At 37.8% G+C, this 25,309-nt stretch overlaps 1 protein-coding gene across 1 annotated transcript in view; it reads left to right on the top strand.

Annotated features, from left to right (window-relative positions):
- Positions 1-25,309, top strand: part of PARD3B (par-3 family cell polarity regulator beta) — a 504,041-nt gene that overhangs the window by 393,331 nt on the left and 85,401 nt on the right. The window contains exon 21 of the mRNA XM_053471715.1: positions 13,405-13,540. Coding sequence (XP_053327690.1) covers positions 13,405-13,540 — 136 coding nt within the window. The remainder of the gene's footprint in view (positions 1-13,404; positions 13,541-25,309) is intronic.

Raw genomic sequence — 25,309 nt, 5'->3', positions numbered from 1 at the left:
TCATTAGTTTGAGGGGCAGGAAATTGTACGCTGTCTCAGCAACCTTGCTGTGATCAGAAACCTAAAATAAAAGGGATTCTTTTGGCTGGTACTCCATGTCTTCCAAACCTTCAGTCCTGCTTTGCAGTCTGCAATGATTTGCTGGGTGGCTGGTGTGGCACGCTCTATACCTGGTGTAGCACATTTATTGGTACTAGATAGTTGGACATATAATGTTGGTCATCATGAACAAAAGTTATAACTTGGAATTTCATTTATTACAAAAACATATATATATCTGTCCACAAAAAGCTACCACCCATCCTTGTCCTTCGCTTCCCATTCCAATTGCTTCATTCATTGCTTTCTCCTCTCCTCTCCTTGTCCACTTAATCCTTCTTCTGACCACCAGTCCAAGTTCAAAAAGCTACTTGTCTTCTGAATGTGCAGCAGCTCTAGGACTGTAGCGACCACTCCTTCAAGTCTCGGCAATTCGCTCCGGTAGTGTCAGTCACTGGCAGGAAAGAGCTCTGATTGAATTCAGTGGAATTTCTTTGTGTGCATGTGAACAGGTGGTCTCCTTAGCACCCCTTGAAATCGCAAGCAACCGGTGCTGGCTTACTGATTCTAGTAGAACCCTATATGCATGCCAAATTGGTAAAATAAAAGGTTACACACAGTGATCATATGCATTAGAGTGCATAAGATGACTGCTTGTTCTTATTTTATAATTATTTTGATGCCATTCCACTAATTATTAATAATCAGTATATTGTTAACCTGCTGATTTCAACTCCTCCAAGCCGTAAATACTAATAATTGTGCCTTAAATAGTCTGGCCTAATTGCTTGCAGAAAAAAAACCTGTAGAATATACAGTTTGATGTCCAATATTAATAGTTAATTAAGAAAAACTCTTGACCAGATATGATGGACAGATCTCTTTTTCATGCAAACTAATCTTCTCATGGGAATTTCCTGTACCTGAAATGGATATGATTTATGTTGAAATGTTAATACGGTAGATAATGTTATTCTAATTCAAATGCAAATGCATTTACTGGCCTAATGTTTTTCAATGGAATCGCGGAATAGAAAATTAATAGAATAGTTAAAGCTTATAATTATAATTGAAGTCTTCAAATATGCACTGGGTTTGATAAATACCACACATTTTGTTTCTAATTTGAATATTTGTGTCACATCCTGTGTGCTATGTAAGTATATTTTCAGTGGCGACCTCTCTTCTATCCCAGGAATTACTTTATGCCGTTCACCTCAAAGTCACACTTCCAAACAATCTCTTCAAAAATAACATAGCACTTTTGGTATTAATTGCAATTAATATCAAAATATTGCTAAAGGGGAAGGTTTGTGGTTTCAATGTTTTAGTGCACCTGTCACCTGTGTAATGTTACCATGGAAACAGCCAATAACTTACTAACAAACTAATTATATATACGATATATATATATATATGCAAGGTGACCTGTTTCCCCTTTTTCATCCTACACACATCTCATAATGATTGTAGATTTGTAGAGTCACAGACGTGATTATTATCACACATCGTTGCACAGTGCTATGTAACAGGAATACACAACAGTAACGAGACGGGCTTCAGAATGGAAACCTGCATGTAAGGAGATTGTGTCATTTCAGTTTCCAAGCATATCATTAGAGCTCCAAGGGTTAAATCCCTTAGGACTACGCTATGATAAAAAGGAGTAGTAGACATGGTGTAGCTTATAAAACACCCTCTAGTTTATACTTCCTGTATTTCAACATTCTATATACTAACATGGAGTAGTGGACTTGTATTAGCAGATAAAAACCATTTTAGCTTCTACTTCCTACATTACAAAGTTCTAAATACTAACATAAAGTAGTGGAGTTGGTTTAGCGGTTGAAACACATTCTAGTTCTGCTTCCTACTTTACGAAGTTCTATATATTAACATGAAGTAGTGGACTTCGTGTAGCCGGTAAAACACATTGTAGCTTCTGCGTTCTGCATTGCAAGCGTTTGCACGAGACATTTAATTATGCTTTTCATCACTACTGATCATAATCCTGATTTCTTTTTTTCCTCATTACATATTTCATTTCCAAGAATTAAAAGAAATCTAGCAATATAAATCTAATCATAATGTGAGCACAAAAAAAAAAACAAATCAAATAATAACATTTTAATTACATAAAATATTCAATAAAATGATACTGGGCTTGTTGGTTGATGTTGCAGAATCTTGTGGGGGTACACACGCTAGTTTAGTTGATGGAAAGATGAACTTTCAGTAGTAATGAGGATGGGGTAGTACTATATCTCCAAACATGAAACGGCCAAACGTTGATAGTTATCAGGTGTTAGGCTTTCTGATGTATAATTTGAGTGTATCTTCTGATCTTTTTATACATGTCATTATAACTTTTAGAACTCTATGATACTCAAACTCAGTAAATATTCTGTGTTCCTACAAAAAAGAGTGATGAGGGTCTCAAAGAGGGTCTGTCCCTCTTAAAATACTAATAATCATGCAGATAAAGAAACGCTGTCTTCTCCCATACAGTATAAATATAATTTGGGTTTGTATTATGTGTATATTTTTATTATGTATGTATATTAAATATTTAAACAAAATTAATTTTGGGTTAAGTGCATGAAAGTCCCAAATCTAAGAAAACTGACAGGTCTGCTTTAATGAATTCACAATACAGGCTTTTCTCTGCACTTCAAACTATTTTGACATCACCTTTTTATAAATAGTCTTTTATGGATCTGCACTCTCTTAAGCAATACATTTATGAACTAATCTTCATTATCTATAGACCAGTTTATGGTTTCAAAGGGTTTTACTGGGACAAGTTTTTTTCTACTGAAAAAATAAATAAATAGCATTGTATAACCATATTAGACTTTCCTCTTACACTGACACTTTGACAGGAAATCTATTTTTTTTAGCAAAAATACTGAATCGTCTGATTGATTTTAATTAATAAATGGATAAAGAAATGTCAAGACTGATTGTAGCTACAGGGATTGCTTATCTGACAGGGTACTTCACGGGTTTCTCATGGTCATCAATAACTCCCATTCATTTGCCTTTATAAAAAATTAGTTCCTAATAATATTCTGTGATCAACAGAGTCTATTAGTGGTCATAATAAACACTGTGATCTGTAAACAGATTGATGCTGTTGGGAAGGCAAAGGGTGGTCATAAAAAAACTTGAAATGCTGAAAAATAAACTATTAACACGTCTATTTTTTTAAAGCCTTTATAGATAGATAGCGGTCAACTTTTCAGCCAAGACTTGCAGCCTTTTATCTAGTTATGTGTCTTATATACATTGAATTATGTTCTATAATGCATGGATACGGTATTAGTGAAATGACTAAGCGCCCTGATTAGCCTTCAGTGAATTGAACCTATAAATCTAGACTACATTCGGACCTAAGCCCTAGGCTTAAAAGTCTTATTTGTCCCGTGGTAAAACAATGTAGCCGTCCTAGTTCTCCAAACATAAGTTGATGGATCACTTTTTTTTTCTGAAATAGTTAAAGTTCTGATATGTAAATGTTGGTCGTGCTTCTGGCTGTGAAATGCGTTGGAGAGTTACCCTAGCACCAGTATGAAGAATGCAAATGACAAATGTTAATTTATACCGACAGTTAGCAGCTGATCAGTACATCACACCCTAAAATAAATGAACTTTCCACACAGTAAAAACAAGTTGCATCTTAAAATAAATTAGCTGCTGACACATTTCAAATTAGAAAAAGATACAATGCTGGGAGTTGCAGCCCGAGGGCAGGTTTACTGGGCCATGATTAATAAGGAAACATAAGATAATTGCATGACACTTGAATAACTGAATGTGCAATGTATCTTTGTAAACATATTATGGTGTATTAAAAATGTATGATTCGATGTTATACAGTGCAATGCTTGTTGTGTCCTCAAAATGGATCCATCGTATTTCCCAGATCCTATATTTTATAGATCTATACACAATATAAATCATGTAATGTTATTTGCAGATTAAATAAACATTATCTATACCGTATGTGTATATATATATATATATATGTATATATATATATATATCACAACATCACATATCTTTTCTATGTACCACGTACCAGGCATTTTCATTTCCTGTCCATATGACATGTATGTTTGTCTCCATTGTCATTTATTCCCTTTTTTTCTGCCTTGGAAGCAAATTGGTTATTGGTCTACCAATAGTCATGTATGTATTACAAAGGGTTGAAACATGTCCTTTAAACTTCATATTAGAAGTGAATGTGCATGTTTGACCCTTAATATATGTAATGTGATGTTGTGATGGATGAGGGGGGCTCAGTGGGAGTTTTAAGTGCTGGCCCCTAGTAGGGTAAGAGGCTTTTCAGGATCAGTGGCTACATACAACAAATGTTGAACCGGGCTGCCTGTGTTGATCCCCATAGGATAACATGGAAAAAGTAGGTTCTTCTATTGTTTGCCCTCCTCCCTGGAGAAAGGAAGCAATTCTCCCATAAGCCACCTTCTCAACAACCCACGGGTGTCCCATAATCTCATTGATTTATTGATTAATATGTTCCAAAATTGGTATCCATGTGGATGATCTAAAGAATCCCCTCCAAGACTCATATCCCCTCCTGTAGTTGGCTAACAGAGAGGCAAAGCAAGCCGATTAGGATCGCCTGGTTTCCATTACATGTGAGATAACAGATAATAAGATGTTAGCAATACAATAGGGGATATAGATGTTATAGATGTGCACCGGCATCAAAAGTTTCACACGCACAACCGTATAAAGAAATGTTCCAAGGAAAACAAATGCACTGAAAGAACTAAGTGTATTAATTATTATTAATTTATTAATGCTGTATAAAAAGATATATGATATTTGATAATGTCACATTTTAGTTCTAACATCATATTATTATCCTTATTATCCATACTATCCTTTGCATTATTTCTTTGGGAGGGGTGGCCAAAATACATTACAATAAATTACAGTATGGTTTGCTGAATTAAGGTATCACACTGGGGTGGGAGGGGGCTTCAGACTTCATTACAAAAACATTGTTTGAATTTAGGTGTCACATATAATATATATACATATTATTACATATAAAATACCAGTATAATACATACTCGGTCATCATGCTTATAAGGACCAGACTACAAAAGACGATTTTTGGTCGTCTCGTCCCATTTTGGTTACACATACTGGCTCACCTGTCTTTAGTGCCAAAAACATACCTTTGTGTATTTAGTACGTAGTTTGTACCTAGGGTAACCTACAATAAAAGGGTTCATGCTTTGAGTTGGAAATAGCATCTTCATCTCAATATCTCGTCAGTTTTGAGTGGGTTAAAGGCTCAGACACTGATCTGATTTTCTTCCAAGCTGCTTTTGTTTTATATATTTTTTCTCCATATTCTATTGCTATATACACAGCCATACTTGTGCAAAAAGGGAGCTTTGCATTTTAAAAAGAGATTTTTTTCTGTTCACGTAGCACGGCCATCTGATTAAAACCATATATTTTCCTCATCATTTATAAATGTAAAAAAAAGGAGACATGATGGTTTATTGGTAAAGTCTACCTTTTGCCACAAACGTGGGAAAATTGGTTATTTTTAATATCATCTTATCAGTCTTGTGTTCTTTATTACTGATGACTTCATTGGGCTTGAATTCAATGTGTCTGCTGCATTGGGGTAAACTAATAGATTATGTATGCGATATTTGCTCAGTGCTGATTGAATTCATCTGGTGGGTTTGAATGCAGTTCATATATTCATATAATTGTCAGGAGCCAAGTTGAAATTCAGAACTGTTGCTCTCAGACCATCTATGCTCTCACGTTACCTGGCAGTGGGAAAAATAGCAGAAATACTACCGGAATGCAATTCTATAACACAAATTCTCCTTAGTAAGACTCATGGACAGTGCATTAACCCCATGTGTGCTGGTGACTGAGTTTTCTGAGAAAACCAGAAACTATCAAATGTTAATACCTAAACATGATTTACACACGAAGCTTCCGGCCTACACATGAAAGCATTTTATTTGGTTTCATTTATGCATATTGTGACAAGCCTCCCTTTTCCTTGGGACTTTTGTCAAGGATCTTGGCTGTAACCACAGTCTTCTAGGGTAAATGAAGTCCAGGACACATCCAGCTCAGCTTCAATGTTTATTTTAAAGGAACAAACAGCAGCGGTTGTAAGTAGAATAACAGTCTTCGCTTAGAACAAAACAGGTTACAAGTTACCATCAATATGGCTTTGCAGAGAGAAACCACCCCTCAGTTCATCAGCTCTCCTAGCTGGCATAACAGTGGCTTCCTCCTCTGAATCAGATTCAGTCCCCTTTACCCTCTGCCTGCTAATTAATCAGCCACAGGTGAGCTGTAACTTAGTCCACACCTGTGGAGCTCCTGTCCAGAACGCAGGCTCTAGACTGGATCAATACAGCAATTAGTGCTGTTGGAGCACTGGCCCACCCTGCTCTTCCAGATGCTCCGCCCCAGGGACCCTTACCAGGTTTTGAAAACTGCCAGTAGTGCAGTTTGTAGTCAAACATCTTTCCCTGGGACATATTTTAAGGCAGACTACTATTGACCAAGGCTGGTCTAATATACCTGCCATCTACCACTTTACCAGACCTTGTGTCACAATATATACCTGCTTTAATACATAAATGTGGCATCAATGTTATAAGTACATGTGTATATGTGTGTGTATATATATATTTATTTATAAGGGTAATGTTATTGGGAAAAATATTCAGATGGAGTACTGTGCCTAACCTGCACACACATGCTAACACACACACACCTACACATTCATGCTAACACATTTACACATAAAGGCATACACATCTACACATACACAGTCATGCTAACACACACACACACACATACATACATAAATACAAACATACTCACTGTCTTCATCCATTTACCTTCCTGGATACTTCTTTCTAACCGCTCACACATTGTGTAAGAGCACACTCGCCTTCACCATGCCATTGCATAACATTACGTTGCGTGACCCTGCCCAGTTCCCTCTTACACAGGTGAGCCTATCCAAGTCAAGCGGACTCTTTTTTGTGTGAATTCTGGTTAAAATTGCCCCCCGGCATACCCACTCCTGCAGTACTCACATCATCATTCACAGATTCACATTTACATCCATTATAGCCTTGAAGTAAAGTTACACTATGACTTTACTTGAATGTCTTGAATGTATATCATATAGTCTTTTATGTATCGTGTTTACTACCACTAAAAGTAAGGATCACTTTTAGTGCACTCTTTCAGAATTAACCAAATCGACACCAGAAAAATAGACCCTGCGTCATACAACAAGCCCATGTTTACTATTACGGAAAAGTAATAGTTGTGTTCTCTGACAAGGCACACATGGTTTGTTGTATCATGAATACAAATGAGGAAATGGGTTGCTGAATGTGCCAAGGGGCTGGTCAGGGGTATGGCCTGAGAGGAAGGTATCTTTTCTACTACTACTATGCACTGTGGATATTGTCTATGGCATAGCTCCATTGCATTCATAATGTCCATATGGGAATATGCCCTTAATGGCCATCTATGTAATATCCTTATACCAGCAGATCAACCTGCTTAATGCCACATTACTCCAAAAAAATATTTCCTGTGGCATTAGTGAGCCTCGAAATACTCTCAACTGTGTCCTTGGCTATGGAGAAACAACTTCTCTTTTTTATTGTCCTTCAATTTGGGCTCCTTCACAAATTTGCAATGTCCAGATAGAACCAAGAGTTTGTCCAATTGTAAAGGATGGAGCTGCTCCAATTCTGCCACTTAAGTTGTCACCAATTTATATTGTGTGTAAGAGGCCCGCACAGACCGTAACAAACAAGGCTCTTATCAACATAGCAAGGATCTGCATAGTAGGGATTTGCACCATGCTTCAAATGGCAAAAATACATCAGCACGAGAGATATGTGATCAAGACTGACCATGGTAGCCTTCTCTTGATCAAGGCTGGCCAGGATATACTTCTCCTGACCAAGACTGACCAGGATAGCATTCTCCTGATCAAGGCTGACCTGAGTAGCCTTCTCCTGACCAAGGCTCACCAGGGTCACATGCACCCAGCAGTATTTGATGTAGTGAATGATGTCTCTGATAAGGGCTATAGCCCTGTATACGACAGGTCTGGTTCAGGGTGGTCGCACAATGTCAACATTCAGCCTGGTGAGTACCTTGATGAGGAGAGAGACCGCTACTTTTATCATAACATCTCTCCCCCTTCTGCTTTTTCTGCAGCTTTACATGTGTGTTCCTTTCTGAGTAGGATCATTTAAAATGGCATACATACATACATGTACTGTATATTCTTTGGACCTTGCCAAATAATTAAGCCTATACCTTATAGCCACATACTTACTATGATCCGACATAAATCCTTAGGAAAATTGGCACAATATTATTTCTAAATGTCTACTTGTCTACCAAATATAATATTCAACTGTAAATATATTCGTAGTGCTGTTTATCATCAGTAATAAGATGTGGTTTTAACATTCAGTTGGAATCAACATTGGCCTTTTAAAGATGCAGTCGATTGCACTACTATAAATGTAAATGACTTTAGATTAAATCTGTTACTTTGAAAAAGGCTTTGACAACATATGAGTGTGGATTCCAGATACAGTGCAACGTATGCTTATGGGGAATATGCAAATTCACATCCAATGGTGAAAAGAGGCTACAATATTTTTTTTTATTAATTTCTGAAGGGGACATACCAAGACATTTTGGACAATGCTATGTCTCCAACTTATTGGGAACAGTTTGGCGAATGTCTTACTCTACTCCAGCATGACTGTGCCCCAGTGTACAAAGCAAGGTCCATACAGACATGGTTGGATGAGTTTGTTGTGGAAGAAACTGACTGCCCTGCACACAACCCTGACCTCAACCCCCATTAACACTTTTGGGATGAACTGGAACTGAAGATATGCGACCCAGGCCTTTCATCTAACATCAGTGCCTGGCTTCAAATAAATCTTCTACTGGATGAATGGGCAAACATTCCCACAGGAACACTCCAAAATCTTGTGGAAAGCCTTCCCAGAAGAATGGAAACTGTTGTATCTACAAAGGAGGGACCAAGTACATATTAATGTCTTTGTATTTAGAATGCAATGCCATAAAAGTCCCTGTTTGTGTAATGGTCAGGTGTCCCAATAGTTGTCTATATAGTGTACATACATACATACATACATACACCCACACGTCCTTACATACATCACATAGCTTGGCAGATATATATCTGTGTGTGTTTGGATCTGCATAAATAATATAAACTGCATTATGTTTAACCCTTCTTTCCTGATATCTTAAGGAAGAAAAAGGCAGTGGCAGCAGCTCATGGATTCCATCTGAGAAGCCACCAAACCACCCTGTGTAATCTAAATATATTATATATGGAACCCATGTGCTGCTGCCACCCTCTGTCCCCTTTCACCCCATCTCTCCTCTTTCTCATTATCTCCCCTTCTCTCTATCTCTCCCTGTTCCCTCTCTTGATTATATCTCGCCCATCTTTTTCTCTTTATCCCTCCATTTTCTCACCTTTATCACAATTTATCATGCCACCTTTCTCCCCATCTCTTACCTTTCTTAATTCCTGCGGTGGGAGTGCAACGTCTGTTCTTACCAATCTCTGTTTCAGTGCTACATAGTGGTGCGTGCCACTTCAGTATTGAATGTCAGTATCAATAGCTGGCATCCTTTGTAAGGGTGCAGTGAGATAGACCTTGCGCCCCCTTTATTTTGGGCTGATTTAAAAAATGCCATAACAGAGGTCTTGCCAGATTCATCATGGCTGACCGAGGAGTTCAAATAAGTGATAATCAAAAAGCTTTCATGTAACAGACTAAAAACAGAGCCACTCATGAAGAATATGTGGGATGTGCTCCAAGCCACAACCACAATGCCTGATATTAATAATGTATCTACATGGGGTCAGCATATTAATGAGGGCTATATGACATGATTGCAATAAATAAAAATAAAAAAAACACCAAGAGAACTGAAGTGTAAAAGACAAGTGATAAAATAACTGTGCTCAAACACAGCAATGTACTTGGCAAGGAACATGCAGCTGTTTGTTGCTGCCATACACATGCCTTGCTAAGTGGGGAAGCATGCAAGGGGGTCATAAACGTTTATGCAAGTGCCACAGATGACATCAAGCTCTTTAGGGCTCAGAAGAGGGGCTCAGGCATGACCTAGTGAAGGTACTTAACCATCGGGCTTCCTGTAGCCATGGCTGTATTTTCAGCCATCTCTTCATGCCTTGTCTGGCAGATTTGTGCATTCTGTCCCATTCATTGGATACACCAGTGGTTCGTCTCTGGTTCTGCTCCCATCTACTCCCCTTCTGGCTTGTTGTTTCTCTACTTCCCATTTTGACCAGTTCCCTGACATAACCCTGGCTTCTGATTTTGTATAAGACACACTCTGATTGTTCATCTCCGACCTTTGCCTTGAATTATTGGCCTGTTCTTGTGATTTATAGTACTTAGCACCATGTCCCTGCCTCAAGGCTACAGCATCAAACCTCGCAAAAGGGGCTCAGAAAGTTCAGTTTGGCTTTTTCAGTTTAATTACAGTTAAGTTCAATATCTATATAAAATTTGCAAAAATACCACAATATTTAGTGACATGCAGCAAAAACAGTAAATCGATCTGAAAAAGGAGAGAGCATTTCAAAGTACTGTCAATTTATGGCTGTAGGAGGCCAGATGGGTGGCGATCAGGAGGGAAAACAACAAGGTAAACAACATTCGGCCAAAATAAACAATGTCTCAAAAAATACATATTTGCTAAATATACATGAAAACATATGTAACACCACTAAACATGAATTAATAAACGGAATAGAAGCTCTGGTAGAGTAGCCCAAATGTGATTGAAAACTTTTTATCTTGCAAGGGCTTGGAGCTAGGAGAGGGGTAGTTATAATGGCACTGTACTATAATTATGTAAGAACATAATGGTACTATTTATCACTATTGATATCTTGTGACAGTTTGTCACTTATTGACATTTTGTGACACCTTCTATTAAGGATTTATAAAAAATGATTTTGTAGCTGTGCCAATATTCCTCTGTATTTTTGCGTGTAAATCCTGAATCATATATTCCACTTTAAACAGGTGAATGCTATGTGGCTATTGAACAAATGACATACTCAACCCTACCGATAGTTTTAAGTGTCCTATCGTTCTGACATCCCATATTTGTGTGACCGTGTTACTTTATGGGCAAATCCAGCATTGGGCAAGGACAGGCAACAAGGGTCAGAATAACTCCATAACTCTATATATAATTATTCTCTGGTGCCAGTCAGCAGTATACACTAGTTACCAAGTGTGAATGTCTGGTAATAAACTCTGGTAACAATGATGTCTGTATTAAAATAGATGGTATTGATGGATACCAAGCAAGGTCTAATCCAAACCAATGAAACTTAGAAGCAGTTGCTTTTTACAAGAACGATCATTAATATTGAAGGCCGCTTTCAGTGTGGTTGTTTTCCTTTCCAGGCATCATCGATATTTTAGTGTTGTTTGGCTAGAATGTCTGTTCATCTCACTGTAAGGATTTTGTGCCTATTGGGAAAGTGTTAAGTCTGTGATTTTGGCACAGATTGGTTATAAGGAGACACCCTGTGAATTCTGGCAATAAGTTGCTTATGTAAAAAATGTAGAGCAAATAACAATTTGGGGAATAAATGCAAACCTGTATTTTAGCAGATGAATGAGCATTATATGAATTGTGTGTGTGTGAGCATGGATGTGTAATTGTGTGTGTTTGTGAGCATGGATGTGTAATTTGTGTGTGTGTGAGCATGGATGTGTAATTGTGTGTGTGTATGTGTGTGAGCATGGATGTGTAATTTGTGTGTGTGTGAGCATGGATGTGTAATTGTGTAGAGAGCATGGATGTTAGTGAGTATGAGTAAGTATGTGTAGTTTGTTTAAGTGTTGTATGTTGGAAGGGGGCAAGGGGCAAAGAAGGCACAGACCAGTTGTTTGGGGGCAATGATCGCACAGACCAGCTGTTGAAGTTGGGGGCCTCCGGGGCAATTTTTGCCCCAGGGCCCCGTGGTTTCTAGTTATGTCTGTGGTTGATGCCCAAACACGTCATTACAGTTGTAGAGTTGTAGTATTACATATTGTGCCTCCTGAACCCCTGGTCTCTTCCATTTTCCAACACGCACAGTGCTGCTAAAGCAATCCTCATAAAATTCGACATTTGCCAGTATATCGGACAGCCTGTAAGTCAAAGATACCCAAGAAAGTCTGGGGATATGTTAGCCCTGCCTTTACCTGCAGCCCAGATTTGCGTGTGTGGTCATTCAAAATGAGCTAACCTGGTATGTTTTATATTACAAAATGACCCATGGGGATGCCTTCAATACTGCAGATATCTCTTGCCTAGTACCCAGCTGGGCCATTGCTAAAAGTGCTTGCCTTTGAGCCCATAATATGGGTTAATATATCTGCCTACTTATTTTTCAAGTATCACCATACTCCAGAGTATATATTTTCATGTATGGGTCGTTGGATATTATAGATAGATTTTTCCGTTGTTGTAATCGACACTTTATCTGTGTTTTTATTTGCGTTTGGTCGATTTTTTGCTGGTTATGTCCTACTGCTCTCAACCTTCCCTTTAATCCCTTTGCCAATGACAGAATCCCCTGCATATTGCTTTCAAGGACTTAGAGGAGAACTATGAGTTCATGATACAATGTACTGTGTGACATTTGGAAGAGTTAAAGATTTTAACAAAATTCAGGTTAGTTTAGGGTTGGAAAGGCCATTATGAAGAAGCATGGTGCATATGAGCCCAACAGGAGCCAGCAAATAAAAAATAGATGATCCTCAATGCTGTCTCCAGCAGGGAACGTGTCCAGAGTTTAGTTCTTATTTTCTGTGGATGACTTTTATTTCCCGTACGTATGTAAAGAGCCTTTTGTGTGCGGAAAAAAATGTCATCTTGCAGGTGTTGACTTCCATGAAGATTTATTTTTTGGTCTTTCTGTTGCTTGTGCTTATTATGGCTTTTGGGCAGTGGGGGGCTGTTTTTCGTCATTGTTTGCATAACATTGAATATTCATGTTTGTCTAATTTATAGATAAGCTAAAAAACATTTTCATTGTCTGTGATACTGTTTTTATTCAAAGTAGTTAAGCTCCTAATATAAGGATTATTCAACATCCAGATGGTAACAGGCTTCGATGGAAATAATGCCTGTAAACATTAACAATTTGCATTAAAGCAAATGAGCATTTTTTAGCAAATGCTAGTTATAAATATGCATTCATTGTATCAACTTGACTTTCAGTGGCCGCACAGCATCTGGGAATGCAGACCGCATCCAGCAGCTACGGATGGAGTACCTGCAAGCAAGACGCGAAGGTTTCCCTTCATATGAAGAAGAAAGTGTGACAGAAAGGCCATCAGAATATGAACAAAACTGGGTAGGTTTATAACTAAGTTTCAAATGTTTTATGGATTTTTGGATGAAATATAGTTACCTTTTTCAGCATTGTAGCTGTTATAGAGACCTTATGAGGACATTTAATAGTAATAGTATGGCATACTTTAAAACATTTGTTAAACAGCCAGCTGTGTACCGGGTACGAATATCATGTGACAGGCAATAGCAAACATGCTTGCCTCACTTCCTGTTATTCTGCTAGCCACCATCTTGAGTCTGGGGACTGAAAAAACGTAGGGCTTTGTACCTGAAGCTGTCTATGGCAGCTGGAACGTGATCACCAGTATACCAGTAAATGAGGGGTTAATACTGCATGATCACTCCTGTATGAATGATCAAACGGTATGGGGGCTCTGCAGCGCTTTCGCTGGTCAGTCCAGATTTCTGGGCAGACAGCAGCAGCAGCAGTGCCACTGGGATCACCATGATGCCCATGATGTACCGTGTTCGTCAGTGGTCCCATAGGGACATTTTCTCATGATGTACATGGTAAACAATTTGTTTTTCTCTTTTTATGAGTTTTCTGTGCAGTCATCTGTAAATGTGTGTTGGATATGACTGAGTAGCACACATTTGAGATACTGGGCTGGACTTTCCCCTTATGCTAAAAGTAGCCAGTCCTCCCATGAACTCACAGAAGAACCTTCTCAGACTAGAGTTTATATGTTAAATCTGTTAATATAATAATTCATCAAATATGAAAACTAAACTATATGTCACAGGACATATGTGACAAGAATATATTTTTATGTGTAAGAGATTGGTTCTTTATAGCAGTTTGCTGCTGAATGTCCCGGAATATGTGAATCGTTTTAAACTGTTTGTGGTGAAGTTGGCAATAACTTAGGAGCTGTTGCATAATGCTTTTATTCACCAAGGATTGGGATCATAGGCTATGATGATAGCCACACTCCTTGCGTGGTCTAGTACCAGAACCTGTGATTATTATTAGAACTTGTTTGAAACATACATGAGCACAGGGCCGGCCCAAGGCAAAATGCCGCCCCCCCCTTATCTACCCTTCCTCTCCCTCCGTCCCTGCCGCCCCCCCCCCTGTACTTACCTTTCAGCAGTCCTGCGGCGAGTCTCCCTGTTCGGTCTCGGTGCCGGCTTGTAATGCTGAGCGCCGGAAATCTTCCGGCCCTACATGAGCCCTACATGAGCATCACGCACTTAATATTTTTTAAAAGTTATAAAGGGAGGTGGGTGCTAAAGTAAACCCACATAATGGTTTCCAAATATAAGGTTAGGAACATGGTAACTCCATATTAAAAGTGGAGTTACCATGTTCCTTCTGTTCAGTGTTTGGAGTCCTCAGTATAAGGAACCTGATAAATGCAACTGTCCAAAAAGAAACCAACGTGTTGGATTAAATGAAAACATTTTTATTTTGTGTTGTTCTTAAAAGTATTATTATTATTTATGTTGTTATTAAAAGTAACTCATTTTACAATAGTTTGTAAAACCTAAGGGTTTATGAAAAACATCCACTATATATATAAATAATATTAAGGAAAATAAGATTTCATGCAATGACAATGGGATCCATAAATATATGGTTAGGAATCTATTTTAAACAAATAGTTTTTCTTTCTTACATTTTTACCGATTCTCTTCTTGTCCTGCCTGATAGTTTTCTTATGTATTACCTTTGTTTCTTTGATACCCTTATCCAATCTTGTTTATGTACTTTTCACTAATATACTGTGATATTCCTCCCCTATTTACATTCCGCTTAGTGTAATGTCCCTGGCTTATCATTATTTGTATGTCTCGCCGGTACTGCAAACATACCTTATCGCTAGAAAGCAAAGTAATCTGCTTTTTGTATTGCCCCTTGTCTGCTAGTGCTATAGAGCAACCGAGCTATAAGAGATAAACCTGTATGTCCTGACTACATTCAAAAACTATTGACACAGGTTTGACTGATGTCATCGGCACTATGACATCGTATGTTTCAAATAAATAATAATTCCCATAGTTGTGAAACGTGATGATGCTTCAAGTTACATGGCAACAACCGCTTTTCCTTATTTGGTCAAAATTAGAGAGTGATGTATTTCTTATTATTAAGAATGAATTAACCTGGCTCAGAAACATTATTAAAAGGATTTCTGAGAGGAGGTTATGAACGGAGGCCATTCCTGATTTCATATCACGTGCTTTCAGCAGTAATTATGATGAGTTCTTCATTGAAAATGTTTAATTTACCTTGATAAAGCCTACAAACAACACCACAGAACTTGTACACTCTGGTCTAGTTTGCCTTCTTTCTACTGCACATGTACTCCATTCCTACTTTCTATTGCCTGCTCGTATTTGAATGGTATGACTTGTATGATCTGTAACTGCCTCCATTTGCATTCCAGAATGCGTTCTGTATCTTATCTGCACAAATGAAATATATTTGATGTCCTCCATGAAAACATTTTGATTTGTTTGCATTTTTGAAATTTTCCATGATTTCCCAAAATACAACTGGAATAAAATGTGGTGTAGTTGCGTCATGAATTTGAACTTTAATCTGGAATGCAACATCTGTCATAGTCAAGCTTGGGTTTCAGAACCCACAAGTCATATATTCAAGACTTATTATGAGTTTACTCATCTTAGGATCACTTCCCAGAAGCAATGCCACCGAATCTGTTTGCTTTGGTTTCTGGGATATTGTGAATATTACTGTCTATTACACATGTTTATTAATTCCAAGATTTGACAAAGCATCTAAGCACTGAAGAAAGAGCTTCAGTGGACATTAGTGATCAAAAGTACCGGAGCAGCAAACCAATTCACTTCGGATTTTAAAATGTCAGATTTCAATATAATTAGAACTTTAAATTCCCTTTCGCAGTATGGTGGTAATTTTTTCTCGCTGTACAGTGATTGACTGCATTTGTAAAATTATTTTTCTCTGAATCCTCATTAAAAAGAAAAGTGCTTTCTAAGTAGCAAATAGGGCAGATAGCGTTTCCCCCATTGTTAAATGTTGTGTGCAGTCGTTAAGGAGATTTTGTGGCTCTGTATTAAGTCATCCAATTATGGTTCATGCATGCGGAAATCTAAATGTAATATCAGATTGTATCATTATTCTCTGCTGTGAAAGGTGCACTCAGTTTTAAATGTGGCTTTTGAAAATATGAATGAAAATTATTTCATGGAAGATGGCATTAAATATGTTATCCATATAGAGCAAACTAATTCATAGTATCCGTATCCATCATCTGCATTTACACTTTGTAACGTAACATCAGATTAAGTATTGTGTTTGTCCATGGGGAAGAAAATGTTTTACCAGTACTATTGGCATTAGCGATAAAAAAAAAAAAAAAAAATGCATATACTTAGGAGCTCCTTGGGTTGACCTGGAACCTATGGCAATAAGAACTGATTAGTGGGCCTGCAGGACAGTATTTGATCTCCAGATCTTGAGGTTAGGTTAGAGTGGTGTTTGGTCCTGGCCATTACCTGTCCATTTGTGCCTCTTTCAGTCGGGCGCTAACCTTGTTTCATGCACAAGTAGACCCACTCCATGTCTATTATTAGGGTTAGGTGCCTCTAGGTATCTTAGAAGACACCCATGCCCACTATGTAGACTTCAGTAGACTTTCTGATTGAAGGACTTTACTGGCCCCAGTTGCGGTTCTACCAGAAGAATGAATGAACAGAATAAGGATACGTACGCCTGTCCTTTCATGCAGGAGACATTTTCTGATGTAAATATTAATGCAATATCAAATTTCAATCCACCAGCAAACTCCCTAGTTGGTATTACACAACGATTTGTGCAGTTCCATTTCATTTGGCAAGATTTTTTTTGTTAAACCATCCTACATAAATGAGATGAAAATTGCACCTTTTTGAAAAAATAAAATGCAATTTTTTCAAATGCAAAATCTTGTATAGGGTGAACTCGATCCACTTACATGTTTTTCAACCTTTCAGTGTAACTACATAAAAGAACTATTGTGCTTAGATTTTCTGGCAATAGTGTTAAGTTCTTGCTAAAGAGAAACCATTTAAGGCACTTGTCTGGTGTTGAAGTCTTTTCATGGCAAAACCTTTATGAACACTTATTAGGATCTGTAAGAAAATACAGGATGTTCCGAAGCGATTGATTTAGCCTCCACTGGGTAAATGAGTTTCTAGTTTGAGACGTCTTCTCTCTAAACTTTTAACCAACAAGGCATGTTGAGACATAGTTACATGAACTGGGGTCACATACACCAAGGAGTTGCTAAGCAATACACCGTACTGTGAACAAGCGCAGAATACTAATGACTGTATTCCAGGCTGTGTACACTCCTGCCTACACCTGCTGAACATGCAGCATTTGACATCTAACCCTAAAGTGAGATTGCAGTCATCTCTTCCCATTAACGAGAGTCCTTAAAAGGAATTTATTAAAAAAGCCATTGGTTATGTGATCATATTACTCTCACATATATCTTGGCAGCAGACCTCCTGCAGCGTCATTAGTCCTGTTCAGAGCCGTACTGAAAACTGTTATAGCACATAAGACGCCAAGAGTAGTTCATTAATATGAAGTGCAGAGCATATTGGTTGAATAACTGAAGCAATATACCCTACCATTGAATTCAAAATGGCTTAGCTCTAGTAACTATTTATATTATAATATTAGTGTTATAAAATACAATATTCTATGTGTAATATGTTCCTAGCAGAATTTAGCTGAGTTGCCCCTGCTGGCTCCCACCAGTTCCCTCCGCAGTTGCCGATCCCGATGCTGTAGTTCTGGGATATAATATAATTTCCCAGAATGCTGCATTTTACGGATATGTGGCACAGAATAAGCTATTGAAGATGAGCCAGCTTTACAATGTGTATGGAAATCAGAGATCTCCCTTGTAGCAGTGGCACACTGATCGGCCTAATGCGGCAGAGGGGCTGCTGTTCCCCTGAACTGCCACCCTAGGCCTAGTCAGCCTAGGCCATAATACACCACTAGTCCACCCAACAGGATCTGCTAGTTCAATACTATTAGTTCAGGCAACCTGGGTGGGGTGAAGAACTCTATTCTGGGAGCTACCTTTACTGAAATGGGTTTTGGAATTAGGATTATGATATCTTTCAGGTGACTATCTTTTATTAGTATTTAATTGCAAAAGAATGACGTCCTAAAAATCAATCAAGAAAACTATAAGCATACACTTATTTAAATCCATATGGAAAAAGGGATGACTTGGCAAGACATTTTTTTTTTATTAAAATATGATTAACAATGAAATATAGTCAATCAGGCAGGTACAGCAATGGTTACATATAGGAATATCATGCCAAGTACTTATATATATATATATATATATATATAATTAAGTACTTGGCATGATATTAAGTCATATATATATATATATATATACATATATTGTAGTCATAGAACACATTCATTTGAGAGTTGGAAGGAATATACCAGTATTCATTTTTAATAATGTATTATTAAATTTAGATTTTATAGTACCAAGTTGGAAGCAAATCATGTCACCTGATATGACCAGGTACTTCTCATGCCTGTTTTTCCAAGCTGTATGTAAGTAACCCGCCAAACTCCCTAGGTTTGAGAATACTTCAATAAATCAAAAAGTCTGCTGACCGCACTATGTCTTAATTTGTCAGCACTCCAAACTAGAAGGAAAAATATGGTTGGTCTTGTTTTGTTTCTCCATCCTGAAGACATTACGCACTTCTGTAAAGAGAGCGAGAAGGTTGCACTAGATTTTAATGGCCAAATAATTCGTAGCTCAGGATGTTGGGTTTTCAGTACATTACCCTCCTGAAAACCTCAGACGTTTTCTTTGGATCGCGGCTAGAAACCAAAATTTCAGTTACAAGCATTCCTATCCTCTAGTGCAATGGGAGAAACTGCATGTTTGTGTAACACTAGAACATTTGTAGTCCAAAACCTCTTTTGACTAATGAAATTGAAACCAGCATAACTTGGCTTTTTTTAAACAAAATTCTTAGGGAAAAGAAAAGAGCACTCGTGACTTCTTAGAGATGACTTTATTGAATTATATTGCTTGTGTCGATACTTGGATACATGAAATAAAATATCGCAAGTTTCAAAGTGAACCCTGCTCTTTTATTATATGGGTGTTTTCTTGAAAAAATTAAAAATTACAGACATGAAAAATAAATGACATTACAGTATATGACAAGCCAATCTACATATACTGTGCGGTCTTTAGTGTCACCAGATGCATTTGTGAAGCCTACTCATTCTTTATTGTGCATTGTCAGTGTGTGTGTGTGTGTGTGTGTGAGTGCATGTGCAAAATAATACATTTGCTGCTCTATACTTCCCAGTAGAATCCTATACGTGTTTACCATACAGAATAATCGAAAGATTAATATTCCAGAAAGGCGATAGTGTTAACTGGAAGCTGCATATTAACTAAAGCATTGGATTATGGTAATCTGAAATGCATGTTCGCTCATAATCACATCCATTCATTTTCATGGATATAGGAGAGAACTGAAACAATCTGCAAACACATTTACAGATTTCTGTCTCTGTGGCCTCCCTGGCAAGAAAACGTTAGAAAACCAGATTTAAAAAAAACATCATTGCAAGTTTGTAAATCATGAATAATACATGTATGCTCTTAATAGTGTTAATGGATGCATTGCATTGTTATACTTTTTTTTAAAAAGCTTCCATTTATCGTTGTAGTTAAAAATGGTGTTATGTTATCTGTTGTGAAGTCTAGTCCAAATTGAAACCTATTATTGGGACAACCTAGAAAAACCATGTAAACTTTTTACCTTTTTCAGTGTTGGTCCAATAAAAGATGTTAACTCATGGAAACATAGAATTTGATGGAAGATAAGAACCATTTTGCACATCTAGTCTGCCTTTTTTTTCCTGATGTACAGACTCAGAGCTTAATTAGTTCGAGATAGCCTTATGAACTATCCCATGCATGTTTAAATTGTCTCACTGTATTAACCTCTACTACTTCTGCTTAGAGGCTGTTCCCTTTATATACCACCCTCTCGCAGTGTTCACTTCCTGTGGTGTTTCTCGTGATGAGCAGACCCAGATGCTAACAGTACAGGTGTCGGCACACTGTGGGATCCTAAGCGCCATTACTATTGGCATCAGGCTCTGTCCACTGAGAGGTCACATCCTGCATCAGAGGTTACTTGTTTTTGATTGAACCCCTTAACATATTGACTGTAACAGTATGGTTGTTTAATCAATTTCATGGGATTCAAAAATATTTGCTGCCTGTTATTATTATGATCTCATAATAAAATTGATTCCATAATTATAAATAAAGTAACCTCTGGCTGTGACGGCGACACATGCGTTGAGTGCGTCTCCCCTCTCATCCAATAAACAGACGTGTTGACTAGAGTCTTAAGAAGTTAGAATAAGAAGACATTTTATGCAGTCTTCATTAAAACGTGATACCTTTTTATTGGGCCAAAACAGAAAGAGATGTCCCATACACTTTTGGATGAAATGCTTATAAGCGTGTAATATTGTTATAACACTTAAGTCATAGTCTTAAGACATAGCTCTGTTACCGTCGCTTGTTCTTGATCCAGCGACTAACACTACTTGAATTTAGATGTGTTATAACGTTGCCCAGTAAGGCATTGCAATTCTTAACCAATGCAAACAACTCTATTAAATTTATCCAAAGTACTTCTGAAATCCAGACCTGCCTGGAGAGCATTTTACATGTTCTATTAACTTGCAATTTTGTTTATTTTAAAAGCCTTTTAATCAAATTGCTACTCACAATATTTACGTGCAAAGTGGAAATATTTCAGTGTGGACCGGCGTATATGAAAGCTTTGCTATTCATTTACCCAAATAACCGATTTCAGTGAGAACACAAAGTAAATTACCTTTATGGAAAGCTAGAACCATATGGCTCTAGTTGTAAATAAAGTGGAATATATATATATATGTGTGTGTGTATGTATGTGTATATATATATATATATATATATATATATATATATATATATATGGCCTTGTCACCATCACATATTACATACATATGAAGACTTTTGCTTTAGGCTTAGCATGACCCGCTTCTGCAGAGGCCGGTAATGCTATGTGTAGTGGGGGCAGGTTGAATGGGCGGAAGCTGTTAATTCATGCTGTGTGCAGTGGTGGCGAGTTTAGGCGGGCAGGAGTCTGACTATGTGGTGGGGTGGGACACTGAAAATGTTGTGTTCAGTGGGGGCAGGAGGCTGACGATGCTGTGTGCAGTAAGAGCGAGGGGCTGAAAAGGCTCTGTGTGGGAGGAGAAAGCCTGGAACTGCCAACGAATGGTATGTGTGGTGGGTAGGATGGGCTTGGGACGCGGAAGAAAAAGAGGGAGAGCAAGAGAAGTAAAGAAAGGGGAGGAGGTGGAGTGAAAAGACGGAGGTGCAGAAAGAATAGAGAGGTGCAGAGAGAATAGAGAGGTGGCAGAGAAGAGAATGGAGAAAGAAAGATAAGACAGACAAAATGAGGTAGGAAGAGGAGAGAAAGGAGTGAAAAAAAGAGGGGAGGGAGAGAAGAAAAAGGGGGCAGAGACAGGAGAAAGTGAAAGTGCCTGCCTATAAGTTTTATGATGGACATATATGCTAGTATCTAAATATTTACCTTCATCATTTTCAGTGCACCCCAATAAAGCAATTTTGTTGCATTAGTCCTATGTTGAGATTTGTGAAGATGAAACAGATGTTAGACTGTTGCAATGTTAGACTTCACTAACATTGCAACTACCAACAAACCACAAACCATCACTTTATCACTTTATCCTGTCACTGCCAGAAGATGCCGGCAGCGCCTTTCAGAGTCAAGCATCTGGCAGAAGGAGGGTTAAGCTTGCATTCCTTGAATACTCCTGAAACTGACATACCAAAGTTAAAGTACCATTGTAGACATTTACTGCGTGGTCATTTTGGTGCATTCTGCAGGGACTGGCCAGCCTGTGTGCTGGCAGATGGTACACTATGCGTTATGTCAGTTTTAGCTGGATAACTGGGAGGTCAACTGATAATTAGTAGTTGCAGGGTTGCTCAGCGCTATGTTGAAATCGGGCATAGAAAATCTGCACATAATTGAGAGTTCCTACATCAGAGATTGGCGGAAGTTGAAAGCTATTCATAACTTTAAAACAGTCAATCCACTTTTCCTAAAACCTACATTTTACAGTTTAGTTCAGTAAATAAATCAAGGTAAATCAGAAGCACAAAGAAAGTGGTCATGGTTGTTTTATTATCTACTACAAAACAAAAAAAGTGTGGCATAATACGTGATAGGTACGTCTACTGCTTAGCATCCTTTGTGCGATCTGCATTATCACTCTAGAATGAATTGACTAGAGAAATACTTATTGTTGTAAGTGTTGTGTTAAATGTGATACCTATCTACAGCATATCTACATTTGTGTCTTTAAACCTGTTCAAGTGGTCCCTTTTAAAGTTAGGGATATTTTTCCATAGATCAGTTCAGAGCACACCGATAACCTTTAGAAATAACTTATTAACTCTAGAGACTCAACAAACAGCTTATCCACACTTATCTGATGTTTGAGAGCTGTCTGGAGACTGTAGCCCACTCAACCTTTGGTGGCTAGACATGCAGGAACATGTAATCCATGCAGGAACATGTAATCCTTTGTTAATGTGCCCTGTGCTGGCAGTGTGTGGTATCCCTTCTGCACCAAGACTGGGACATGCTCAAAAGAGCCTCGGTTGGGTCATTGAGATGATTTTATGTCTCTGCTTTCTTTGGCTTAATTTTCTAATGTGCAATTTTTTAACGAGAAGTTGTATTTTCTTGATTTCCCCAACTTGATAAAAATAATACAATTGTCAACACAGAAATAAAAAAAAGCACGTAGACAATGGAGGCTCACATAGTCAAAGCGCTGTCTCCATTTGTGGTACAAACATTTGATATTTAGGATACCTTGGAGATCCAAATGTTTTAAAATGTCTTCCATATAATAAATATGACAAAAGTTAATGAAGGTTAGAATAAATTTAAAAGGGTGGGTAGTTTGTGTCTGCAGTTTGGAGCACCAGTAGCATTGAAGACGCTTCACTGTCCCATACAGACCCACAATTAAAAAAACATAGAATGTAAGTGCTTTAATACGCATTCTGTAACCTGGAAAAATATTAATAATAATTTTACTTTAGGAGAAGCTGCAGCTCCAGAGTTGGTTCTGGAACTGGCTTTTGGTGGGAATAGCACACATGGGCTTTGGGAAGCAAAATGTAGGACTTGAGAGGGCAGTGAAAGATGCAAATGCATGGCGGGATCCCTCCTTGTATCTACAAGGGGAATCCAATCAAAATGTAAATGGACCACTCAGCTATTATATGCTTTAAAGTGCATATGATGGCTGGGGTGTCCCTGTAAGCTTGTAACTTTCTGTCCCGTTAAAAGGACCCTCTATACATTGATATACATTCATTATACCCTACAAACAAACAAACATCATTTTCAGGAGAAGCTGTAGCTCCAGGACTGCAGTAGAAGACCTCCTCACTGGTCTGCTGTTTTGTGCCACTGATTGGCTAGTTACTGGTCAGGTTAGACACCACCACCAAATACTTCTGAGCCTGGACTGGAGCAAACTGGTAGAAGGTATATCACATGGTAGGAGACATGTTTGGCTAAATCTGCATTAAGGGGCCTGCAATGGCTAATTGAAAACAAATGTATGAATATATACATTTCTATACTTTTTTTTTTTGGCAAAGTTTCTCATACACGAGTAGCCTTGTCAAAGTTTCACAAAGACACAAAATAAACACACTTGTGAAATGTTAAAAGAGCAGCTTTGAAATATGTCCCCCATTCTGTATTTGTGGTAAATGTTGCAATATCGAGTTTCCTGAACACCTGGTCTATAGATGTTATGGAAACAAGAATGAGACGTAAAACAGCTATACAAGCTGTTGTACTTCGTGCCCTATATTGTGATTTTGTATGGTTTGTAGGACACAATGAATTACCTCTTGCAATGAGGACAAACAGTCATATGTAGGTTAACATAAAACACAATTATCGTTGTAGATAAAGATTATCAGCAACAAAATGGGCCAGAGGCATTTTAAATTGTCCCAGAATATACTTTCATTTTTCTGGAAGTAAAGAGCTTTATTTAGTGTTATCCAACTGGGTTTAAAAGTTTATGCTAATCCCTGAAGACGAAAGTATGTCTAATTCAGTATAAGGCAACACAGAGATAAGAAAGCTTCGGTTAGCGGGTCGGATACTTGAGACAGTGTAATACATCGAACATTTAGCTGCCAGCCATACCCTGTCAAAAACGAGGCTTCTATCTTTGTAACTAAATAAAAGATACCATTCATTAGGTTTAAAATGTATTAAAAATAAAATCTTTTCATGTGTAGTGATGATTTATTATTTTTTCCCCCTAGATTTTGAATCTGTTACTTTTATGCAGATAGTGTTAAGTATCTTAGCTCTCTAAAAACATTGTGTAAAAAAAAAAAATCCTAAATATAATTAACGCCATGTAGGATTATAGATATAGAACTATTATTTGTAGGAGAGTTGTGGTAAGAGGAAACCGCGCTACATTATTGCATGCTTGATAACCACAGAATTAAATGCCTTTTCTTCATATTCTAGGCATCTAAATTATACGTATCTAGAGTATGCAAATAACAATATTGATTGTACAATGAAATCCTTTCCTCTATAGACTTTCATTAGTCAGACTGGGTTATAAAGACTGAGCCATTCC

The sequence above is a fragment of the Spea bombifrons genome, chromosome 7 (genome assembly GCF_027358695.1).
Source record: "Spea bombifrons isolate aSpeBom1 chromosome 7, aSpeBom1.2.pri, whole genome shotgun sequence".
Taxonomy (NCBI): domain Eukaryota; kingdom Metazoa; phylum Chordata; class Amphibia; order Anura; family Pelobatidae; genus Spea; species Spea bombifrons.
The sequence above is the reverse complement of the archived record's forward strand: the minus strand, read 5'-3'. Positions and strand labels throughout refer to the sequence as shown.